The sequence below is a fragment of the Cinclus cinclus genome, chromosome 27, assembly GCF_963662255.1.
Source record: "Cinclus cinclus chromosome 27, bCinCin1.1, whole genome shotgun sequence".
Taxonomy (NCBI): Eukaryota; Metazoa; Chordata; class Aves; order Passeriformes; family Cinclidae; genus Cinclus; species Cinclus cinclus.
Genome location: NC_085072.1, coordinates 6403001 through 6426199, shown reverse-complemented (window position 1 = coordinate 6426199; position 23199 = coordinate 6403001). Strand labels below are relative to the sequence as shown.

The 23199-nt window shown below is 46.4% G+C and overlaps 1 protein-coding gene across 5 annotated transcripts in view; it reads right to left on the bottom strand.

Annotated features, from left to right (window-relative positions):
• The window catches only part of KDM5B (lysine demethylase 5B), a 55729-nt gene extending 37676 nt beyond the window's left edge, over positions 1-18053 (bottom strand). For 3 of the 5 annotated variants that reach the window (XM_062509348.1, XM_062509349.1, XM_062509352.1), the window contains exons 1-4: positions 17853-18053; positions 5635-5712; positions 4222-4344; positions 3200-3370 (exon numbers count right to left, since the gene is read on the bottom strand). In XM_062509348.1, the coding sequence (XP_062365332.1) occupies positions 3200-3370; positions 4222-4344; positions 5635-5712; positions 17853-17990 (510 nt within the window). In that variant the 5' untranslated portion in view covers positions 17991-18053. Of the gene's footprint in view, positions 1-3199; positions 3371-4221; positions 4345-5634; positions 5713-9869; positions 9952-17852 lie in introns of those variants that run through there. The other 2 variants (XM_062509350.1, XM_062509351.1) reach the window with 2 other exon arrangements.
• Positions 18054-23199: the final 5146 nt, after the last annotated feature.

The following is a 23199-nucleotide window of genomic DNA, read 5'->3' as shown; positions in this document are numbered from 1 at the left end:
GGACACAGCTTGCCATCTCTCCAGTCCTTCTCTCTTCCCAACCAGGCTTTGGCAAGGTTGAGCTTCTATCAACCATTCCCCAGAGCTCATCTCACACACTCTGACCATGATCTTGTTATATTCCATGATGCTTACACACATGATCCTTGAACCCTCAGCAGTGGCAGAGAGCAAGTTAAAACCCATCAGCTGAAGCCACAAAGGAGCAGACAAAGGACAAAGCAGGAATGATCACAAGGCCTTCAGGAAGTCAAACGATTGGAGGGGGGAAAGGGATACAATTCATCTCCTCCAGGTTTAGACATTTATTAATAGTAATTAAATTGGCAGTAATTTACACAAAAGCCAATCAGTCAGGCTCCCTGTACTTGCAGAACACAACTGGTTTACCCCTGCTACACATACATGGAGGGTAAACCCCACCAAACTCCAGAGGTGCTCATTTTTCTCCAGGAACAATGAAAGTGCCAGAGAACAGTCTTACATTGAAACATCTTTATCAGAAGCACATACATACAAATCTTTGGAAATATGAATCCCACTAAGGCCACTAAAGTCTTAGTTTGGAAAAGAGACCAGATGCACAGTTACTGAGTCAGCTAAATTCACTGAAAAACAGAAGTAAGAGCACCTCGAGGCCCCCAAAATGTAGCTGCAGTTTAAATCATGAAACATCTGGGCAATGCACCACAGAAGATGTACTGGAAGAGTCTGGATCCTCAGTTCATGCAGAGGACACTTTTCCCTCTGGGTATTCAGTGTGACTCTCTGGGCGGACACAGAGTTACTTCAGCTGGGAGTGAGAGGTACAGGTGGCAGGAACCAGTACCAACAGGTTCACTGCAGCTGCTCTGGAGACACCCGAGGCCTGTGTAGTCCAATTTCAAACTCCACCCCCTGTGGAGTGCTGCTTTGGTTATTAGAAATTGGCTGGTTTAAGGATTTTTTTGCTGTTGGACTGAACATGAGCTTTAATGAAAACATGCTTTCCATTCTGAACAGCTCCAGAGAGTTTCATTATTACAGCATGCAGACAGAAATACATCCAGCTGGAATATCTGTAAAAAATAACTCCTGGAGACATTTTAACATGTACTGAAGCTACACAAACAGTTAATGCTAGACACAGATCCAGATGAGATTAAATTTATAGCACAGTCATTAGTGGAAACTACATATTTTCATTTTTTTCGGCTTTTTGCAGGAAAGAAGGCAACCAATATTTCAAGCATTAACAAATAAAGAAAAAAAATATCAAAAGACTCAGTGAATCCAAGCACTAATCTTGTCTGGATGATCACCAGAGCTGTGTGAAGAGCTTCTCTCAACAGGCTGTTGAAAGAGGAAGCACATCTCCAACTGACAGCTGTCACATGTAACAGCCACACCTTCTCAAAACACAGCTCAGGTGCTCAGATTCCCAGGAAAACACTGAACAGACACATAGGAATGGACATCTACACAAGAAGCATCTGGGTAAGCACCACTTAATAAGAACATGTGAAATTATGCCAAAAAATAATTTCATTTGAGATGATACTCAGAAAATGTATTGTAAAACCAACTCGCTTGAAAGACAACAGTGTCAGGAAAAAAAGTCAAATTAGAGTGAAAGGTGGTCTAAACCCACCAACTTATTTCTTTGAATTTTCTCAGGTCATTAAAAAATCTGCAGCTGACACTTATAGGAGGGGAATATTTTAACTGCCTGGGGAGGGAAGGATCTAAAAAAATAAGTTAACCTTACATGCATAATTTGTCTATAACTGCCTCCATATCGGTTTGGACAGATGGCAAGTGCCCATTGCAAGACAGAGCTTGAAAAGTCATTTAAAAAGAAGCATTTCCTCATCCAAGGAGGTTTCTCCTCTTCTAAAAGGGTTTAATACTGAACAAACCATGAAGTGAGTGTCAACTGTGTGACAGACGTTCTCAGGAAACTTCCATTCCCAGGATACTATGGTGCCATATTCACTCTGCTACAACTTTTAATTTCCCTGTGCAATGGCACCTCAAAAATATGGCAGCAAAGCAGGTGTAACAAACATTCGAGCTCAATAAAAATCCCAAAGAGAAATTACAGTTTTCAGACCTAATACAAATGCCAAGTTTTCAATTAAATGCCTTTAGAAAATGGTGCTGCTTTCCATTACTTAACATAAATGGTTGAGAGAAGCCAAAATATTTTTGATCCAGAAGTTTCCTTAGCATGAAGGTTTTTATCTTCAGTCCTATTTTGTTCTTATCCTGTTTGCAAAAGACCCCTTTTTCTGAAGGGCCAGCAGAACTTAGCTATTCTTCACTGAGAAATGATTGTCATTGCCTAAATAAAAAGTTTAATTCTAACTTCTCTGGATTTACATAAAATCCCTTCCTCATTCTGGTAGCTTTATGTTAATACCTGTGTTGATTTCTGTACACAGATGTTGCTTGTAACAGGATTAGGGCATTTATTGCTTGAAAAAGGTCAGCACTCCTACCTTTGAAAGATCATAATGGAAAAAGCATTTCAAAGAAATAAAAATGGATGTTGGAAACTGCAAGCAATTTTGGCTTCCCAAATAAATGACTGCTGCTCTAAAAGAACAGACCTATTCCTCATTAGAGATGATGTGGCCTCCACTCTCAATCAACCCTGAATTTTGGTTTAATGGCCAAATCAAAGATTGATTACTAGGAAGGATGAAGATTTAAACTTGGAAAAAATCCCAAGTCCTGCTGTTAACATCACTACAGCAGCCAGGAAGTTTTCTGCAACTTATCTCCCTTAGTGAACGTGCCACAGCACAGCCATGGCTTGGCACAGTCCCTCAGTCACTCCAGGCATGTGACACAGGCCCCCAGCACTTGCTGTGGCAGAGGGATGGACCTGGTAATGTTCCATGAATACAGCAGTACTTGGCCTTACAGAACTCACTACAGCAATGTCGCCTGTCATGAGGCTCCTGTAAACTGCAGAGAGAAAATCCCAACAGACACTGTTCAAAGCAGGAGTCAGATGTTGCCTGGGGAACTAATGCTAAAAACTTCATTTCTAATGAAAAGTTTGCCCATGGCTTTCAAAACTGCTGATCATGGCATATGGTCACCTGCATGACACCCAGCACGAAATGCAGCTTCACAAACATTCTAGAAATCAAAAGAACCCTCCCAGCCTGGCTGCTACATGAGCTGAGCAGGTGGTTTCAGCACAGCTTACCAAGAGACTCGCTCCTGACTGGAACAAGTTGTAGGGGTAGAGAATTCGCTCGTAATGTGCGCGGATGTGCGAGCCCACGGCTTTGCCAGGAGCAAAGCCCATCCTTGTGGCTATTTTGGTCCATTTTCTCTCCTTGCAAACAACATCAAATCCTCCTTGTTCTGCAACTAGCTAAAAAGTGAAAATAAAATGGTCACATATTTTATGATAAAACTGCCAGTGTTCGAGGAGAAAGGCAGGACAACATCCAAATTGACATTTTAAACCACAAAAAAAAAAAAGATTTAAAAAACCACTTAAGACATCAAAGTTGTTTTAAGGCAATAACTGGAATATGTAACACATAACCTGTTCAGTAATTACAAAGCTGTTGAATTACTTTACAAAGAAGTCAACACCTGTGTTCCATGTACAGTCACTCAGCCTACTCTAAGAACCTATTTGGCTGCAATTTGTCACTTTGTATCCCAACGCAACTTTCTAGCACAGGACACTCATCTCTTTTCACTGTAAGAAGTGTCATAAAATAAGCTCAAAAATTCCCAATAAAAACTGCCCTAGACATAAAGACATGAGAAAGAACATACCCTTTCAAAGAATCCCATCTCTTGCTATCAGTATGCACAAACTTCTCCACAAGTTTAACAAGTTTCATCCTAAAAGTAATTTGATTTTTTTTCTTCCATATTCCTAATGGAAATTTTTTTCTCCCACTTTTGTCACTGTTCAGGAAGTTTCTCCAATTCAGCCTAAGTTTATTCTTGACCAGTATACCCAATTTCAATTTTACAGAACAGCTGCAAATTTGAGGTGATCTAGGTGATAGGAAAACTTCCATTATAATGTATTACTTATTGTCTTTCCCTGATAATGTATTCTTATTCTTTCTGTCCCATTAGCTATGTTAGCTTAAACAATGGTATAGATATACCCCAAAACCTCCCCTGACCAGCTGTGATACCATCCCAGGAACTGAGGTAACATAGCAGCTTTTCAGGATAGTTTTTCCATAATGGTCTTACTCTGTTAAGCTGAAATAAATCCAAGATCTTCCTCTCCACATGTGGAATTTTCAGTGTGCATCCTTGAAGCTCCCAAAACTTTGCAATCTGGTCCAGAAAATTCAGCTTTACACGAGTTTGGGCCTGAAACCAACAAACCAAACAAGTGAACTGCATGCTAAAAGCAGATGTAGGTTTTGTATAAGGTTTACAGCACTGCAGCCACAGCTGCTTGCCCAGCTTTGCCCTCTGCAAGAGTAATTTTGCATTTTTCCCCTCTCACCATTTGAAGAAAACTAAATTCCATACAGATACTGCTAATGGTATCTGTATCTTTCCTTGAGTCACTTTTTGTTACCTTTTACTGCACTGAGAAAAGTATTTTCAGAGAACAGCCAAACAGTAAGTTATTACTGCTAAAAGCTCCCTAAACCAGATGCATTGTCAGGATTTATTGCATTTACACATTAATTATTGCAATAGTTTATTAGTATTTAGTTTATTTGCAACAAACAATAAACAAAAAGTATTTTCTTCAAAAAAGAATGTTAAAGTTTATTTCCGTTATCCCTTCTCACTCACTGGTGTATTTGTTTCACTTTTAAGGATACAAATGGGCCAGGGCAGGGAAAGCCTGACTGGTTCCACAGCAATTACCACAGGAAGATCACTGTACTGCTGCTATGTAAGAGCAGTAACTTAAATTTTGACGTATCTTATTTTCAGCACATTTTCTTATCTTAAGGCAAAAAATGACCATGTCTGTACAGATTAGCTTGTCTGCAAACTCCAGGGAGTTCTGAACAGCTTGTGGTCACACAAATCCCTCTCTCAGCATTCCAAGCCAGCATTTGAGCCCTTCCCCAGCACTTCACGTGATCACGTCAAGGCTTTAAAAACCAAGAATTGGGAGAATAATCAGGCACAGAGTCACCATCATCCCAAATGGTACCAGCACAGAGCCAACCAGGGCTCCTCACACTCCCCTTCAGTGTCAATTCATTGAAGCAGTGAATGAAAGTGCTTCTGAACAGCAAATTTCCAAACTGAATCCAGATTTTGCAATTGTTTCTTCCAAAAGGCTGGCTATTTTTAAAGCACTCCAAGTGTTTCATTTTCATCTCTTTTCCTTCTGAAAGATGCTGTATGAGTGCAAAACACAGACACAGATCTATGGCCCTGGACAGTTTAACTACTTAAAAACGCCTGTGTGGAAAAGGCTTAAATTATGTTCCTTTAATGTGCATTAACATTACTTTTATGCCTGGAATGTTTCTAACTAGGTTCTGAAACAGATGAATTTCCGTGCTAATTAAAAATTGCTGTTTGTGGTCCAGAGTGCTGTCAGCTCATGGCCAACTCTGGCAAACATCACCTCCCAAAAACACACCGACACATTTGGGAGCAGAAGTACTGCTCAGTTTTCCAGTTTACCTCCAGTTCATTGAGCCTCTGGATCCTTGGTGTGAAATGAAGCTTGTCGACATCGCATGCAAATGGAGGCTGCCAGTCCTGGAAAACAGAAGGGTTCCATCAAAAGATCAGGAAAAGGAAGGAAGTTTCTGTGACAGTCAAAAGCCAAAGGAGCCTAAAGCATGAAGGGGGCCCAGGGGGCCTCCAGAGCCTCCTCAGCCCCAACGGAACTTGGCACAGAGGGGGCTCAGTGGCTGCATCCTGACCTGTCAGGGAGCCAGGGCTGCGCTGATACCCAAATCCCCCTCACCAGGAACAAGTGCAGAGAGCAGAAACAGGGAGACATACTGAGTGAGTGAGTGCCATTGCCTACTCCTTAGAACACTACACTGTGCCTCAAAAATAGATAATGGGAACACAAAATGAATTGCATTTTGGAACTGAAGACCTGTCCTGCATTGTAAGCCTCCACAGAAGCATGGAATCATTAAGGCTCGAAAAGCCCATTAGATCACTGACTCCAACTTCTAACCCACCACCACCACCACGTTCACCACTAGCCCATATCCCCAGATGCCACATCCACACATCTTTCAAACATTTCCACGCATGGTGACTCCACCATTCCCCTGGGCACCCTCTGCCAATGCTTAATAATTTCCTTGGCTGCAAACATTCAGGAAGAGCTGGAATATGACCAATTTTAAAAAATATTTTTATTGCTTTGATAAAATACCTGCAACTGAAGACTTATTTATAAACACAACTATAAAACTATTTTATCTTTTAGATCTCTGACATTTACTGCACACGCTTGGTTTGGCAATACACAATTTCACAAAAATAAATTAGATTTGATTTAAACTTGACAGGAATTTATTACATATAAAGTTATCTTATTACCACTAATGACAGAATGAAGATCATGAACAAGTGAGCTACTGACAGTAGTAAGACAGAACTTTGCTTCAGGAAAAAAAAAACCTTTCTTCAGCACTGGGTGGCTGAGGCAACTGAAGTAAGATCAGCATTATAAACACAGTATTTTTAATTTTAGATTCACAGAGAATATGAAAACTGGAGTCAAAACCAACCATACATGGTTTCCAAACAATTGTCTTACAAACAAGGAGGCAAGATTCACCAAGAGTGTGGAGAAGCTGAAGAGCAAAGAGGGCCATCAATCCATTCATCCATTTTACCAAGCTTGCATTGACTAATCCAGACCTCAAAATTGGTAATAGCAGTTTTCTGATCCTGCAAGGCACTTGCAGCACATCACAACTTGACAATGCTAGTTGAAATTAACATTTGAATTGGGAATTAAACAATGGTAGGAGGTCAGGGTGCCAAATCATCCAGAGAATACTCAATCCTTGACCAGTGGTACATATTTCTCTATTATTTTCCTGCTTTAAACCACAAGACTGCCTGGTGCATGTTCTTGAGAAACTCGATAACACTAACCCTTCTTTTTTACTACCTATTGTCTATGCCAGACAACCAAATGCAATGAAACCATCAAGTCTGAGGAAGAGAATTGACATTCTTTTCTAATATCCGGTTGTCTGATGAATCTTTTAGGGCCTTCAAGATGTAAGATGAGATGCACAACTGGGAGCAGTTGGGCAGGATCTGAAGTATTGTACTTCAATGGGACAAATCTGACTCTCAGTCTGAATCAACTGGTTACATCATGAGCCACAACTCCAGAGTCTGCTCTGTACCAAAGACAGGGAAACAGGCACTGAGACCAGGAAGGGACACAGCGGTGATGACACTCCTTGAGACACTGGGGACTGTATTAAACTGCCCAAGGGAGAACTGTAGGGAACTCTGCTTAGGCTGAGAGTAAATTAAACCTTGAGGGCTGTGCTGCTTCTGGCTTTGCTAAGCAGCAAGCCAAGGCTGTCCATGGGTGCACTGTGCATTACCCCAGACCAGATACACTAATAAGGCTCTGCAGGGGACAAGATCCAGGAATAAGATGAACATGGACAAGAATTCAGCTCATGTAGACAATGACAGCACCTCTGAAACTGTCACCAGTCTAGGCTGTGCTTCAGAGCCACCGCCTGCAGTTCTGCAGTGGCAACACATCAGTGAAGCCAAGGAAGGGAGGGGACAGCACAGGAGACTCTTCTGGTCTGGCCACACATCTGCTGGCATAGGCTGCTGCTCTGGGCAGGGCCCAGAGGAAAGCCTGCATGCTACTGGGCACAACAGGAGGAACAGGATCCCTACCTGCTCCTACAGGCTCTGGCTCATGCTCAGACTAAAGAAATCCAGCTCCAAGGGTGCCTAGGGCAGACACAGGCCCAATCCATATCAGACAGTACAAAGCAGGCTAGTCCCCTCTACTTATGGAAGGAAATGAGGAAGTTTATGTGCATGATCTTACAGAAACACCTCGTTCACAGCATGGCACCCAAAACATCCTGCTCCAGAATTAGCTGATTATCTCCATGATCTCCATGTGTCTATTTATTACTGACTGGTGCATGTTTGGAAACAGTCCTACCTGTTGGGCCAAAACTGGCTCTGGCAAAGCACCAGTCACCTACTGTGTTGGAGAAGTAACATGACTCCAGACAACACAACAGGCATTTCCTACACCTGCAGTTTTGAAGTTTACCAATGACTAAATGACCAACGCACACACCAAGACACCCTGATGGTACGTCAGCCGTTTCTCAAAGATAAGCTTTGGAAACTCCATTTATTCAACAGCACCTTCAGAAGGTGACTTTTCAACCTATCAGGCAGATGGGTTCATCAGCCAGAATCAAACATTTAACAGCTTAAAAGTGTTTCACTTTTAGCAAGGAGAAAGTCATTGCAAGAGCTTCTGCTGGGTGATCATAAATTGGCTTAATGAGAGGCAACGCTGGATTGACTCCAGCTTCCAAGGTTTTAAGGCAGGTATCTTAGAATATGCTGAGTTGGAAGGGACCACCAAGTCCATCAGGATCATCACATCCAATTCCTGGCCCTGCACAGACACCCACCCAGTGTCTGAGAGCGCTTTCCAAAACTTATTGAACTCAGCCTTGGAGCTGTGCCCATTCCCTGGACAGCCTGTTCAGCGCCCCAGCAGCCTCTGGGGAAGAACCTTTTCCTGATATCCATTCTGAATACCCCCCAACTCAGCTCCAGCCATCCCCATGAGTCCTGTCACTTGTCATGAGAGGGAACAGATCCTTACCTGTCCCTCTGCTGCCCCTCATGAGGCTTCTCCTCCAGACCCTTCACCATTCTCACAGCCCTCCCTAGGATGCTCTCCAATGGCTTCATGTCTTTTTTTATACTGTGGTGCTCAAAACTGCACCAAGGACTTGAGGTGAGGCTGCAGTAGTGCAGGTAGAGGTGAGGGAAATAAATATCATATATAATATATCACATTTGATTATTATAAAACCACTCCTGGCTTTACAAACACACTACAGCACATCCCACTGAACACAAACTGTGTCAGATGACATTGTTACAGACCCACAGCCATTCACCATCTGGAGAAATGACAGCAGGTATAGCAGACAGTCCATCCTGACTGTCACAGAGTCATTTTAAAATCACAACAAGTTTATTTTGGAGCATCCAAACTACTCAATGTTGATATAACCAGTGAGGATAATATTTCTCTATTCCACAGTATGCCCAAACAAGGTACTTTCAACCCTTCTTTAATAAGTGTATTATTTACTCAACAAAAATCTTGGACACATTATGAAGCACAAGTTACCAAGCCAAATGTGATGCTCACTTGCAGGCCCATGAAAAGACATTTCTGTGTGACAGAAATGCTTTTATGCACTTGGAAAGGCAGCAGCACCACGAGAGGGAGCTTTATTGTGCAGGATTCACTTGCCAAGCTGCTGAGCTACATGAGCAGCTTTGCTGGGGAAGAGACCAGCCCCCACCCCCAACTCTCCAGGCACTCTTCCCTAAAGCTCATGCCTGGGAATCAGTAGAGACTTACCCTCTTCATCCAGCTCCTCAAAGGAACTGGTTTGGATTTTCCTGTTTTAAAAATGAATTTTAAAAGCTTAGGAAGTTCAGTTTTAAGTGTCTTCCAAAAGCCATGCTAAGCATTAAGATTAAGTATACACAGAAAGCAAGAAAACATTAATTTCCTAAAAGAAAAAAACCAGTTCTTACTCCACCAGGCCTCTTCATCTGAAATGACTCTATTGTGTTCTGTTGTCCATCCCTGACTGTTATAAGCCTGCAAGGGACAAACAAAATCCTGTGCTCACCTTAGCCTCCAATTGTGATAAATCTGTCATCAAATCCAGGCAAAAATGAGACTGACTTCGAAATTCCAAACTCTTCTATAAACTTGAGGGACAAATCCAGACATGCAGAAGGCACACTCTAAGGATCACATTAGTATTTCAAGCAGCAGCACAACCTACAAATGGTCAGCAGAATTATTTTGGTGATTTCCATATTCCAGCTCCCAACTGAGCTGTTCCAGGGACATCAGGCTTCAGAGCACTGCATTTCAGCTGGCAAACCTGCACCTCACCCAAATTCACTAATTAAAATTGAACCACCCCCACCCCTATGAATTCAAGTGAACAAGAAATTACCACTGTCCCTTGGTAAGTTGTTCTACAAGTTAGTTGGCTTCAGCTTTTCTTCTTCCCTTATCCTCATGTCCTTTATAACCAAATCCCTTGTCTGCTCACTGCCAAAGCAGCTATTCCTGAATCCTTCCCAGAAGAAATGTTTCACGACATTTTTCAATAAACAAATACCATTTTTTTTTTCTCTTTACAGAACCAGCTTTCCAGTCCTACAAATAAAAGGGTCTTTTTCCTTGGGCTTTTTTCTGAAGTCTCTTATATTTTTTCAACATCTTTTGAAAACTGCAAGCAGCATTTTACTTGCAGTCTCTCCCGTGTCTGACACACACACACAAAAAAGACAGCCCTTTCATTATTTTGCTAGAGAGCAGCTCATAGTAAGATCCAAAGGAATATCTTAGCAATTCTTGCCAGAGAATTCATTCAGTGAACTGCAGCAATTCCCCCCTTCCTGGGATGCCCACCCTGTGAGCCTGACCTAGATTATTTGTTCCCACATCTATGATCTTGCCTTGGCAAAGGTGTTCCATGATTGCTGCCTCCAAGAGGAAGGGAGCACACTCGGTGGCTCAGGAGGTCCTTTTCAGTCTCCTGGTTTTATGACTACATTAAAAACACACTTGGAGCTCAGACAGCAGAATCCACAGAAAGCCATTATCAGCCAGCAGTGGGTCAGCCACAAAGCTCTTGTCTAACGGGAACTAATCCCCCTGTGACCCTGTTAAAGGCTAACACTGGCTGGGAACTCCAACCATCAGCTAACCCAGTTTGTGATGAACAGTCCTTCCTTGGTCATTTTGAATGAAGGAGATTTTTCCATCAAACCCCCTGGAATTCCTCCTTGCCAGTAAGGGACGCTGGGTGCATTTACCCACCTTTTGTGCAGAACTCTCCAAAAAGAAGTCTGATAGAGTATTTCTTATTTGAGACAAAACTGGCTCTGTTATGTATTGCAGACTAGTAAAAGAGAACAGACACAACCACAGATCCTTCCCATCTGAGAACCACAGCCAAGGATGAGTGTACAGTGGGAACCACCTCTCTAGATCCCAGTGCTTCTGTGCCAGCTCCACACCTGGAGAGAAATAAAGGCTCAGGTAATCTGGAGATGATTCTCAATCCCAGATCCCTGATTCACTTCAGAACACTGACCAAGACCCTGAAAGAGAGCATCCATCAGGACTGGGGCCAGACCCAGCTGCAGGTGTCTAAGTGCAGCAGATCCCAAGAGCTGCTGCCACCTCCCCTCAAAGCCCAGGACTACCTATGGACAGACCTTTGCTCTGATCCCCAGTACATCCCGGAGCGTGTGTGACTAGCACAGACAGCACACTCCGTTCCTCAGGCTGTCCCACCACAGCCCTTGGAATGAGTCCATACCCTCTTCAGAGTGGTACCCGGCAGCTTTCAAACCTCGATTTCACTCCCAGTGTAACTCAGAACAGGAAAAGACCTGAATTTCACAGCCATCCAGAACAGCTGAGGACAACTCCACCAGCCTCAGCTGCCCAGGGATTCCCCATGGCTTCCACCATCCACTGCCCTGGCTCTCCAAACATCCTGCCTTTTCAGCTGCTCAGATTCACCATCCCAGGAAAAGCACCTGCTCCCAAGGAAGACCTTTCACTCACACACTCCTAAGGGCAGCAGGCTAGATGATCTCACAAGTTTCATCCTGACTTCTAAAAACACTCAACCTGGTCTTGTGGGCATGGACACAGCATTCCCCCCAGCACATCTCAGACATAACCCAGTCATCTGGGATTGACAGCAAGCATGTCCTAACGGATACGTGGCAGGGTTTGCTTCTTCCACTGGCAGCTTTGGTTTCAATGCTGGGCAAGGGAGCCATGTTTACTTTTAAACTCCATTTCCAGCTATTTGCTACCTGACTGTCTTAAGTTAACCAAAAAACTACAGAAATTCTATCTATGTTATTCCTACCCCATATGGAAAGTCCTGGATTAAATTCTTTCATCTTAAATTTTCAATGAGCTGAAGAGTGTGTGTTGAAAATCCCTCACTGAAAGAAACTGAGCAAGGAGAGGAAATTCTCATTGCCACTTAAGCCCACCCCAATGCTGCAGTGTTCCTGAAGAGCAGAAAGCAACCATGGTGACCTCTGTGCATGGCCACTGCCATTAGTAAAATAAATAATAAAATAAAAAGAATTATTCTTTTGCAGATTTTCCTGCTAATTAGAGATCAGTAAATAACCTACTCTGAATTTACTTAATTTTACAATATCACCCCTGTGATAGATATGACAAGTTTTTCATTTAAAGCCAGTATTTCCTAATGACCTTTGGTAGCTGACCTACATTTCACATGAATTGACAGGGGGAACAGGAGGGGAAGAGGAACCTCAGCACTAAAATATCTCTTCCCCTCCCAAAACCCCATTCATTCTTGATCCCAAAATTCCCAAAGTGGCAGAGCCACCACTTTCCATCCTTCCGTTTCCCCTTCCAGCTGATCCCCTCAGTCAGAAATGCTGTTTCCTGACTCACCTGAGCCTGGCCCCTGCTCAGCAGGACCAGCAACTCAGGCTTGGCTCGCAGGGACTGACAGACTGGCAGCACCTCTGGTTTCTCCTACTAAAGTTCACTTACGCGTTGTAAATAAGTTATTTCTGTGTTTTCTTTTTGATAAAATCAACTGACTGAGCTTCTCTGTGTTATCAAATCTGAAGGACCATCACCATCAGCTTCCTGTTTCAGACAAAGTACTGCAATTCTCTGCATTATTTCCTGTTTTAGTGGTGGTTTGTTTCATGGCTCCAGGACCACATTGCCAGAACCCTCAGTCAAGCTGCTCCAAAACTGAATCGGTTTTTTGTTTTGTGTTTTCTGTTTCTCCATAAAAATGAAAATAAATCAAGCAACCAGCTGAATGAGAAGCCTAAACAGACCTTAAGAGGTCTAAACATTTAAATCAATGTTGCTCCTCAAAATATATCCTTGAAGGATCGGGTCTAGTTCTACCAAGCCCTGAGCCTTTAGGTTTCACCACTCAGGCTCTGCTAACATTAAATATTTCAAAATTCATTATGCCATGTGCCAGACTTTTCTGATGCTTCTCTGTGCCCTCTTCAGTTGTCAAATCTTTTTAAAATCCTCCAGCAAATGCAGAATCCTGAATGCAGAATTTTCTACTCTTGTGCTGCCACAGAGGTAAAATCCCCCCATTTATCACTGAGAAACTCTAGAGCTGCATGCACTGGCTTATCCAGAGCTCCCATTCCACCATTACACTGCTTTCACAGGCATCTAGTTATTTTTCTACACTCCTTCCTCCTCTAAGATGCTCTATGCTCCTTTGTTCCAAAGGTAAGCCTTCTCATTGAGTCCTACTTAAGTGATTACTGTTTCACAACATCTATTGTTTACTGGGCAACTGGAATCCCTCTAAAGCGACCACCATAACTCCATTCAGAATCACAGCTTTTGCTCTTTTAGACTTGCAATGCAAATTACATACCCTTGGCTTGAGGTTGTGAGACACCATTAGAAAGGGATTCTTCATTACAAACACTCATTAGTAGTTGAAATAATTTGTGATTTTGTGTATTAATTTTGCACAATGGTAATTTTCATAATTAGAATATTGAACACAATTTCTAGATATCAGACAATGACAACACAACTGAATTAAACAAATACCTGGTCTCATGGAAAAAAACAGAACTAATTTGACCACAGTAGTGTTCATACAACTGTATTCCATACTATCATCTTCCAAGTTCCTGTCTGGGACTATTCCAGACGTTCTTGCACTCTGGAGCTAGAGGGGCTCAACTCTTGCACCCACAAAGAACATAAACCATTACGAAAATTATTTCTCCCTGTTCTCAAGTTCACCAGTATTCCAGGATTTACTAAAAACTGACAGTCAATAATTTTGATAACTCCAGTGTCAATTCCTTCAAAATTCCAGCTCTGCTAATACAGACTTTTGAATATTTAAGTGCTTGGTTTAATTTCGTTGGAAGTCTTAACAGTACTTCTCCAAATTCACGTTATTTAGAGCAATGAAATTTAGACTGGACATTCTCAATTTTCATGCTTGGCCTTGGGAAAGTTATGATGTTTCTAGTACATTGTACAATACTGTGTATTTTGAAATGCATCTGTATGGTTAAGTAAGGCTTAAACAAACATTATTTGTTATTTCTTCACAACTGCAAAGCAATGATGCAACAAAGTGAAGGAAGAGTCCATCTTCAGGAAAGGCTTGGAGCATTTGATATCACTCCTGGTCCACATGTAACCATTAACTCTTGAAGCTAAGCTTCACATTTGTAAGACTGTTTGCTTCCATTAATTACTATTAACTGCCTACTTTAAAGAACAACTCCACTCTCAAGCAATTCTTCATTTGACCCCCTAAATGCTCCCACTGATTTGCAGATCTATCACATGTTCTGCAAAGGCCTTTTAGAATATAAGGCCAGCAGTTGACATGCCAAGTTTTGGAGTAAACTTAGTCTATTCCATACTACCAGATACCATTTAAATGAAGAAATCCTAATAAAAGATGTTTTTTGGTTCATAGAAGAAAATTCTAATTACAAAATGGTACATGATGCACTGCAAAAAAGTTGTACCTCACCCACTTTCCTGCATCCAGCTGCCCCTTCCCCCACAGATCCACAACAGACTCAAATTTAAATCTCTACTTTATGCAGGCCACTAACTACCAGGAGCAACCACCATCCGAGCACCTTGCCGCCACTGGGACTCTACTCATGCTCCACACTGCTGACAAAAAGCCACAGAGAACAGTGCCACTGAGCTGTACCCTCCACCAGTCACTGCAGTATCTCAGAAACCCCAAGTAAGAGCAAAACTCAGTCATTGGTGATGGCTGGAACAAACTGAACTGGAAATGGAGGGGAAGAAAACTTTTGAGTGCTCAACTGGAAACTGCAATGCAGAAATTGCACCTCCTGTTATATTCCTGGATGTTCTTTCATCTTGTGAACATGCACTGAATCACCCAAAATACTCAGTTTTCCACCCAGATGTCTTCTGCACATCAGCTACCTTGATCCCCTCACTAAACAGGTCACTGTCCTCCAAAGCTGCCACACAAGAAGCCACCACATGCGTGATTTTCTCTGGGCCCACCTGGTTCCCAGCTAATACCAGCAGAAAGGGACCACAGAAAGCCCTGCTGCCAATCCTTCAGAGCCCATGGAGCTCTCCTGTGCACTCTCCAGTGCTGGAGCATCAAAGCCAGTTCTGGAACAAGGACTTGGCCGCAAGCAAACGGGGAAGCTACAGCTGGGCACCACCAGTCTCACACAACATTATTCCATACTGCTGCTCAGATACAGAAACACAAATTCATCTGCTGATAACTACACAGCAGAGTTTAAGCTAAAATAATGCCAGTCCAATCATCGAATTTTAAATTCCTCTCTCGGCACAGATCTTGACAGCTCATGGTGCTGCCTACCTGCTTCCCGGCACGTAACCAGACTGCGCACGCCGGCAAGAGATTCCCTTGGATGCAGGAAGATTCCAAACCTCAGCCATCACCAAACACGGCATCCAGCTGGAACACACACACACCGTTGTGCAAAGGGTAGTACAGTCTTTAGCTCACGGTATTACAGACCCCTCAATTACATCAAAAAGAACAATAACTGAATATTCACTGCGGCTCCTGATCGCAGGGGCAAGGCCAGGAACTACGTCAACTTAAAGGCTTTTCTGGTCGCTTTGGAAGAGCTCCCTCTATGCTCCAGGCCGCTGAACCAACCACGCACTTCACAAGTCATCCCAGGCATTATCCAGGGCAGATAAAGCCATGGGAGCTCAGCTCTACCAAAGCCAGGCTCCACAGAACCACCCGTGCTCAGCTCTCAGCAGCTCCCACTATTTTCATCCAGCTTCTAAATACACTCAAAGAGCTGATCACATGGCCAGGAAGGCACAATACCTGGTGTAGTATCTGGAGCAATACCTGCTCCTTCAGGAAGAGTAGATGAGAGCAGCTGGAAACACAATTGCAATAAGTAATTCAGTACTTTGGAGGGCTGTTGATTTATAGATAACATCCTACAAGTAGCGTTCTGATACAGTTTTGGCTTTTTACACAAGCAGCTAAGAAAGATGGGATTTTTTTAGATGACATGTTTCTGAAACAAATAAAGACCCCCTTCAAAAACAGAAACACCCAAACAAACTAACAACTCCCCCAAGAAACCCTACCAAACAAAAAAAGCAGTTCTTGTCACAGTTGCTGAAACACTGTTGGCAACTTAAAACCCCAGAACATCTACTAAAAAATACTACACAACTTCAGCAGTGACTCTGTAACAAAACCATCTTCCACCCTTAACTCTGAGTATCTGGCTGCCCTGCATGAAAAGAAGCCCTAGCACATTCTACCAGGACACAAATTCAAGAGCAGTCTTCACACAGCAATCAGGGTTCTTTCTCCAGAGAGCTGAAACATCTTCCTTTTTCTCCAGCAAGATTCACATTATTCACTCTGCTACAAACATTTCTGCCACCTCAGACACTAAGTCAGCAAGTTACTATTTTAATTCAGAAGGAAAAGGATGGACACAATAGGAGTCCCAGTAACAACCAAAACACAAAAGTCAGAAGTGTGTGTTTCTGAACATTATTTCTTTGAAAGTCAAAGTCTCCCTCACGAAACTTCAGTCTACAGTCTACCCCTTGCTGATGGAGATGTAGGCTCAATGCCTGTTTAGCATTCTATTCTAGCTGTTGCAGTCATGTTAACTGCCTTGCCCTGCTGCACCACCCCAAGACTCGCACCACTCTCCAATAAGGGGAAGAGCAATTCACTCAAAATAAAGATGATTCACACATTGTTTAATTAGATTTTTACTTTGAGAAGGCCCTCTTCTCACCAGTGTGGGTGTTCATACCTTTAAACAAACTAACAATTCTGACTACACAAAACTACGGTTCTTAAGATCGTCACAGCATTTCTTAGTAAATTGAGTCGACCAACAAGGGGAAATCAGAATTCATACCCTAGTTTTGAGCTTATTACACCATCGGTCGAGATGATGATGATGAAGGCTTACTACTTCTTCCCACTGTGGATTGCATTCTAAAATGGTGGCCATGTCTGTCTAGGCTTCAGCTCGCAGAGCCACCAGCCAAACTCACGGCTGCGGAGTTTGGTCTTGTCCAACTTGAGAAACATTTCCCTGTGCTAAAAGTGCGCCGAGACCGGGGAGGCCGCGGCGGGGCCGGGGGGACCCGCTCCCCGCCGCCCCCGGCCCCACACCGCCACAATGCCAACATGGAGGGCAGCACCCCGGCACCTCCTCCGGGGCTCGGCGGGGCTGCTCTGGGCGCGAGGCCCCGGCTAAACCCGGGAGCCGGGCCGAGGCCTGGCCTGTCTGGGGCAGCTGTCCCCCCGCCCCCGCTCCCTCCACGGCCGCTTCGGCGACTACCCCAGTGGGAGCTCCGACACTTGGGAGCCACTTCGCGGAGGGAGCGGTCGGTCCCTTCGGTGCCCTCAGCCCCGGCCGGTGAAACTTCCGAGGGGCGGCGGGGCGGCCCCGCCTGCCCGGGGTCACCTGCGCGGCCGCGGGCCGGGGGGGGGCCGGGCCGGGCCCCACACAAAGGCCGCTCCCGGCGGCGCCATGCGGGCACTCACCGGCGGCGGCCGCACCTTGCAGATGCCGGTCTGCTCGGCGATGGGCCGGATCTTGTGGATGAAGGCGAAGGGGTCCGCGAACTCCTCCCAGCTAGGCTCGAAGACGGGGCACTCGGGCGGGGGCAAGAACTCGGCCATGGCCCGGCCGGGGCGGCCGCTCCGCTCCGCGCTACGAACAATCTCCGGAGCCGCCGGGCTCCGTGCGCGTCCGCGGGGGGGCCGGGGATGGGAAAAGAGTCCGCCCGGCCCGGGCAGGGGAGGGGGGCGCGGCTGCCCCGCCCCGCCCGCGCCTTTGTGAGGGGGCGCGGGGCCGGACCGGGGAGGGCCCGCTGGGGGCGGGGGTAAGAGGCAGTTGCGGCTCCTCTGGAGCGCGGCCCGGCCCGCGCGACGCCGATCCCACGCCCGCTACACGGGCCCCGGCGGAGAGCGAGGCCCCCCTCACAGCGGCCGCTGGGGATTCCTCCCGGCCCGCCGGGCCGAAGCTCCGCGTCCCCTGCTCCCGCCGCCTTTGTGCGCGTCCCCTCGCCCCGGGCGCGCTGCGGCCGCTCCCCCCAGCACCGCTGGTTCGGGGAGGCCCCTGGGGCCGCGCTCCCCTCCCGCCGTGCCCCCGGCCGGTCCGTCCCGCCCCCCCTCGCGGGGCCGCCGGCGCTGTGTTTACATGCGCGGAGGGATCCGCACAGCTGACAGCGGACCACGGCCGGCGCTTCTTTTTTTAAAGAGCATCTCCGCGCGTCGCCATTGGCTGCGCAAGAGCCGCGTAACGCGAGGGGCGGGGCCGTTCGCCTCCGCGCGGCCGCATTGTCTGCCCCGGCCGCGGAGCCCCCGCGGCCCCGGCCCGGCCCCTTTGTTCGGGGGGAGCCGAGCTATTGTCCTGCCCGCCGGCCCCGGGCAGCGCGGGGGCAAAGGAGCGCTCCCGGTCCGAGGGAGCGCGGCGAGCTGCACACACACTCCCCCCATGCCCCGGCGGTAACCGGGGCTCCTCCCGCCGGGGGTCCCACACTGGGCGGTCCCGGCCCCAGTGCCGGGACTGGGGGGCGGTGCCGGGCGGGGGACGGGCGGCCCAGCCGCAGCAGGCGCCGCACGTAGCGCACGTGCGCGGGGGGGGGGGGGGGGGGGGGGAAGGGAAGGGGGGCGGCCCCGCCCCCGGACCGACCCCCCCCCGCCCCGGCACCGCCCCCGGGCCCGAGGGACCCCCGAGAGACGCCCACACCCCCGGAACCGGGGCTACGCGGGCCCTGAAGGCACAAAGTCACCCTCGGTACTTCAAGCCGCCGGTCCAGAGCGCTGCCAACCCAGGTGCTCTCACATCCGACAATTAAATAATTGCAACGCTTTAGATGTGCACACAATGCTCAGGGTGTCATTTTTTGAAAAACTTCTCTTACTGGCTTCAAATTTCCACTAAATCTCAGAAAAGCGTCCACTGTTAACTGCTGTGGCTAGGGAAGTACCACCGAGTTCCAGAGCAGGCACTGAGGCCCTCCCTCAGTTTACCCCACTGCATGCTGCCACAGTGGGAACGCTCATGGCATCAGCTCCATAGCATGCAGCTGCTCCCACGGCAGAGGAACACTGTCCCCAGGAGATGCGATGAGGAGGAATCTGTCAGCTCTCCACCCTGCTGCTCCTGCTCACAGTCAATCAAAAATTTGTAAAAGTGCTCAGGACCAGTTTAGGATAAACCTAATTATTCTCCTCACTTTAAAATGGAGGGGAAAAAAAGGAAGCAGACACAGTTTTCATAAAGCATGTGTGCAGGCAGTGTCAAAGGGAGCAATCCCTCTGAGCTGTCACCTTGAGGGATACAGAGGAGCAGGACCCACAGCCTGGGGACTTTGGCCACGGCTCAGAGAAGGCTGCCAAGGGCACAGGACAAAGCACCAGCTCTGACCCCGGCAACACAGGCTGTTCTCCATCCCAACCCTGGGCTCAGGGACTGTGCTGGGCCATCACCTTCTGGAAAGAATACTTAGCTGGTATACACATCACCTTCCAACAACTGGTCTGCAGCACATCCCAAACCTGAGGGCCTCTGGCAGGGACCACTACCTTTACAACATTGGGTTTGAGTGTCTGTGTGGGGATGTTTGAACAACAGTGGATTATGGTGTTCCACAAATAAATCCATTTCTGCAATGATTCCCCGAGGACTCCTTTTATCAGATCTGAAGGACCACAGTCAGCAGGACTATTTCACTATTTCTGTCACATCTAAAGGCCTCCCATGGGGCTATGATGAAAAACCACTCAGACACAGGTGTCTTACTTAGGTAGTTCTGATGGAGGAGAAAAAGCATTTGCTACAGAGATCTGAAGATGAGCAGAGCAAGGAGATCAAGGGATGTCCCAGGGATAAAAAAACAGGTGCCTTCAAGGGAGAGCAGTGGCTCAGGGGTGGATAAGATGGAGATTTAAGGTAAGCAGGAAGCCCTGGAGGGTTTGTGTATCCCATCAGGCATCCTACTTGTCTTTCCTGCTAACCTTGCTACCTGCTAACAAAAACACTTCATCACCACAAATGAGTACTTTTGCATGTTGCCTTCTCTATTTCTTCCTTCTGCTGTGACATCTGCAGTGTTTGTTCTGTTCAGGGGATTAGTGTGGCACAGCACTGTCTGGCTTAGAAACCCAATTCCCCAAGTATTAGAGGCACAAACTGCAGGAATCAAAGCCAATTTCCCTCGGCTGGAATGAGAGCACAGATATTCTTTCTCCACGGTTCAGTTGACTGTCATTAATAGACACCCTTTATTAGATGGGCTTTCTCCAAGCCTGTTCCACTGGTGCCCTGTGGACAGAATTCCCCCATTTGCTGCAGCTCAGGGCTAACCCAGGAGCAGATGCAGGGCTGGCAGGGACCAAGCAGGGACAGTGAGAAAAAAGGGACCAGGACTCCAAAACATAGTGCAAAGGCCATCCAAAAGTGTTGGCTCAAGGTGAGGAATGCCAAGGCTTCCAACTGAAGCCAAGCTTTCTTCACTACATCAGGGATTTATTCTTGGCAACTCATCTATCCTCACCCAGCTGTGAGCTCCAGAGTATCTGTTTAGAACTATTTAAATCTAAGTGTCCCTTTACACACTGCTGCAGCACAGACCTCCTCACACACCATCTGACTGCAATAGTCCCCTCAGCCTGGAGGAATATTTAGCAAATCTTCTGTGTTTTCTTGGATGGGCACCATACTGTGAACTTTCCTACTAGTGCAAATTTTCCCTTCATTCTCCTGCACCAGCCATCACCTGCCTGGGGCACCTTATTCACACAGCCTATATTGACTTGTTTGCATTCATTTATGTACCTGACTCAGACACTGCAAGGAAGATCACAGAATCCCAGACTGGTTTGGGCTGGGACGGACTTCAAAGCTCATCTTGTTCCACACTCTGCCATGGGCAGGACACCTTCCACTATTCTCACGTTGCTCCAAGCCCTGTCCACCATGGCCTTGGACACTTCAGGGATGGGGCAACCACAGCTGCTCTGGGCCAGGGCCTCAGCACTCTCACAGGGAGGAATTCCTTCCCAATATTCCATATAACCCTGTCCTCTGGCAGTGTGAAGGCATTCCCTTCTAAATAGTCTTTCTTCATCTTTTCTGTAGGCTCCCTTCAGATACTGAAAGGTTCCCCCAAAGCTTCTCTTTCCCATGCTGAACAATCCAAATTTTCTCAGCCTTTCCCTCTCAGGAGAGGTGCTCCATCCCTCTGATCAGCTTCATGGCCTACTCTGGAGTCACTCCAACAGCATCACACCCTTCCCTGTGCTTGGAACTCCAGAGCTAGATGCAACTCTGCAATTGGTGTCTCATGAGAGCAGAGTAAGAAGCAAGTTAATCTTTCCCCCTTCTGTGCATCTGCCCTTGCCATTCTAGACCAGCTCTCCTCTTCAGATGAAGGCTGGCTATACCAGTCCCTTGACCCAACGCCTTCTGTTTGTTTTAATTCTGTGTCGCAGCAAGAGCTTCTACTGCAGCACCCACCAAGTGCTGGTGCCATTGGCTTGGCACAACAGAACACTGAGAAGAGCAGCTTTAGGAAACACCATACCCTGGACTTCTGAGCAGACACAAGATATCTGCTCTTGGGACACTGGAAAAGCCAAGTAAACAGCTCCCAGAGGCTCTGCAATGGACAGTGCTCAGGGAAACATGGTAACATTCCACAAGCACCACTCCAGAATAACCCAGAACCAAGCTGGACAAGATCCTGCCCAGGAGGTGTACGACCATGTCCAGGGACCATCAGCACCACATAGAGAGTTGAAACTCCAATGAAGCCAAAGCTCTAATTTCACCAGCACAATCTGGCCTAATTAAAGCTCTACATGTTTAGAGGAGCACAGAGCAGTGAGAGAGGTGCTGAGCTTCTCTGCTCTTTAAGAAAATAGGTTCCTGGGAACAAACAGATTTACTAAGCAGAATCTCTGACAGATCAAACCAAACCAGTTTTCCTGGGCAAACCAACAGCCTGTAGAAACCTGCAGCACAGTCCAAGTGTCATCATCAAGGCTAGAGACAGGGTTTACTTTTCCAGCTGCCCCCAGAGATGGTTATGCACATCAGTCCTTAAGAAACAGGGCTATTAGTGACAAGGCACTGTGATCTTGGGATCCTGGTCAAAATTATGGAGTATTCTGAACACATCAGGCTCTGGACATTTAAAGCATAGCTCCCAGCTCAGACACTGCACTGGATCTTGCTCTGACACCAGGCCAGTCTGCCTGTCACACTGTGCCCTGGGTGAGGCCCAGCAGCAGCATTCAGATGGGAAATTTGATACTTTGCTGGCAATTTTTGTTACAACAGAACCATGAGTTTTAATCTAGAGATGCCCTGGTATGTCTCCGCCTTTCCTCCAGAAGCTGCCCCTCCATGCCCCTGTCCCTCTTTGCACTGCTCCCTGTGATTCCTTCTGCAGTCCAGGGGAGCGAAAGAGCCCCAGCAGCTCTGAACTGCTCAGGTTGGAGATGTCAGTACAGGAAACCCTGCTCAGGGGCCTGCAGAGGGGGCAGGCAGGAAACCTGAGCCTCGGCTGTGGAAGCAAGTGGCCAGGGACAGAAGTCCCCCAGCTGCACACAGGTCAGGTGGGGACTGTCAACAGCCAGGTAAGAACAGCTGGTGAGCTTGTGGAGCAAATATGGAAGGTTCCCTGCAGTTGTTCAACTGCCCTCAGCATTACTTTTATTAATAAAATTCTCTAAGTCCCTTACCCTATCATTAGCTGCTATTAAAGCTGAGGAAAGCCTTACTCCAAATCCTTGCCAAGACTACCCTAATAATAAGGATAAGCAAACCACAGCTGTTGGAAGTGCTGGAAAGGCAGATCTGAGGTGCTGTTTCACATGC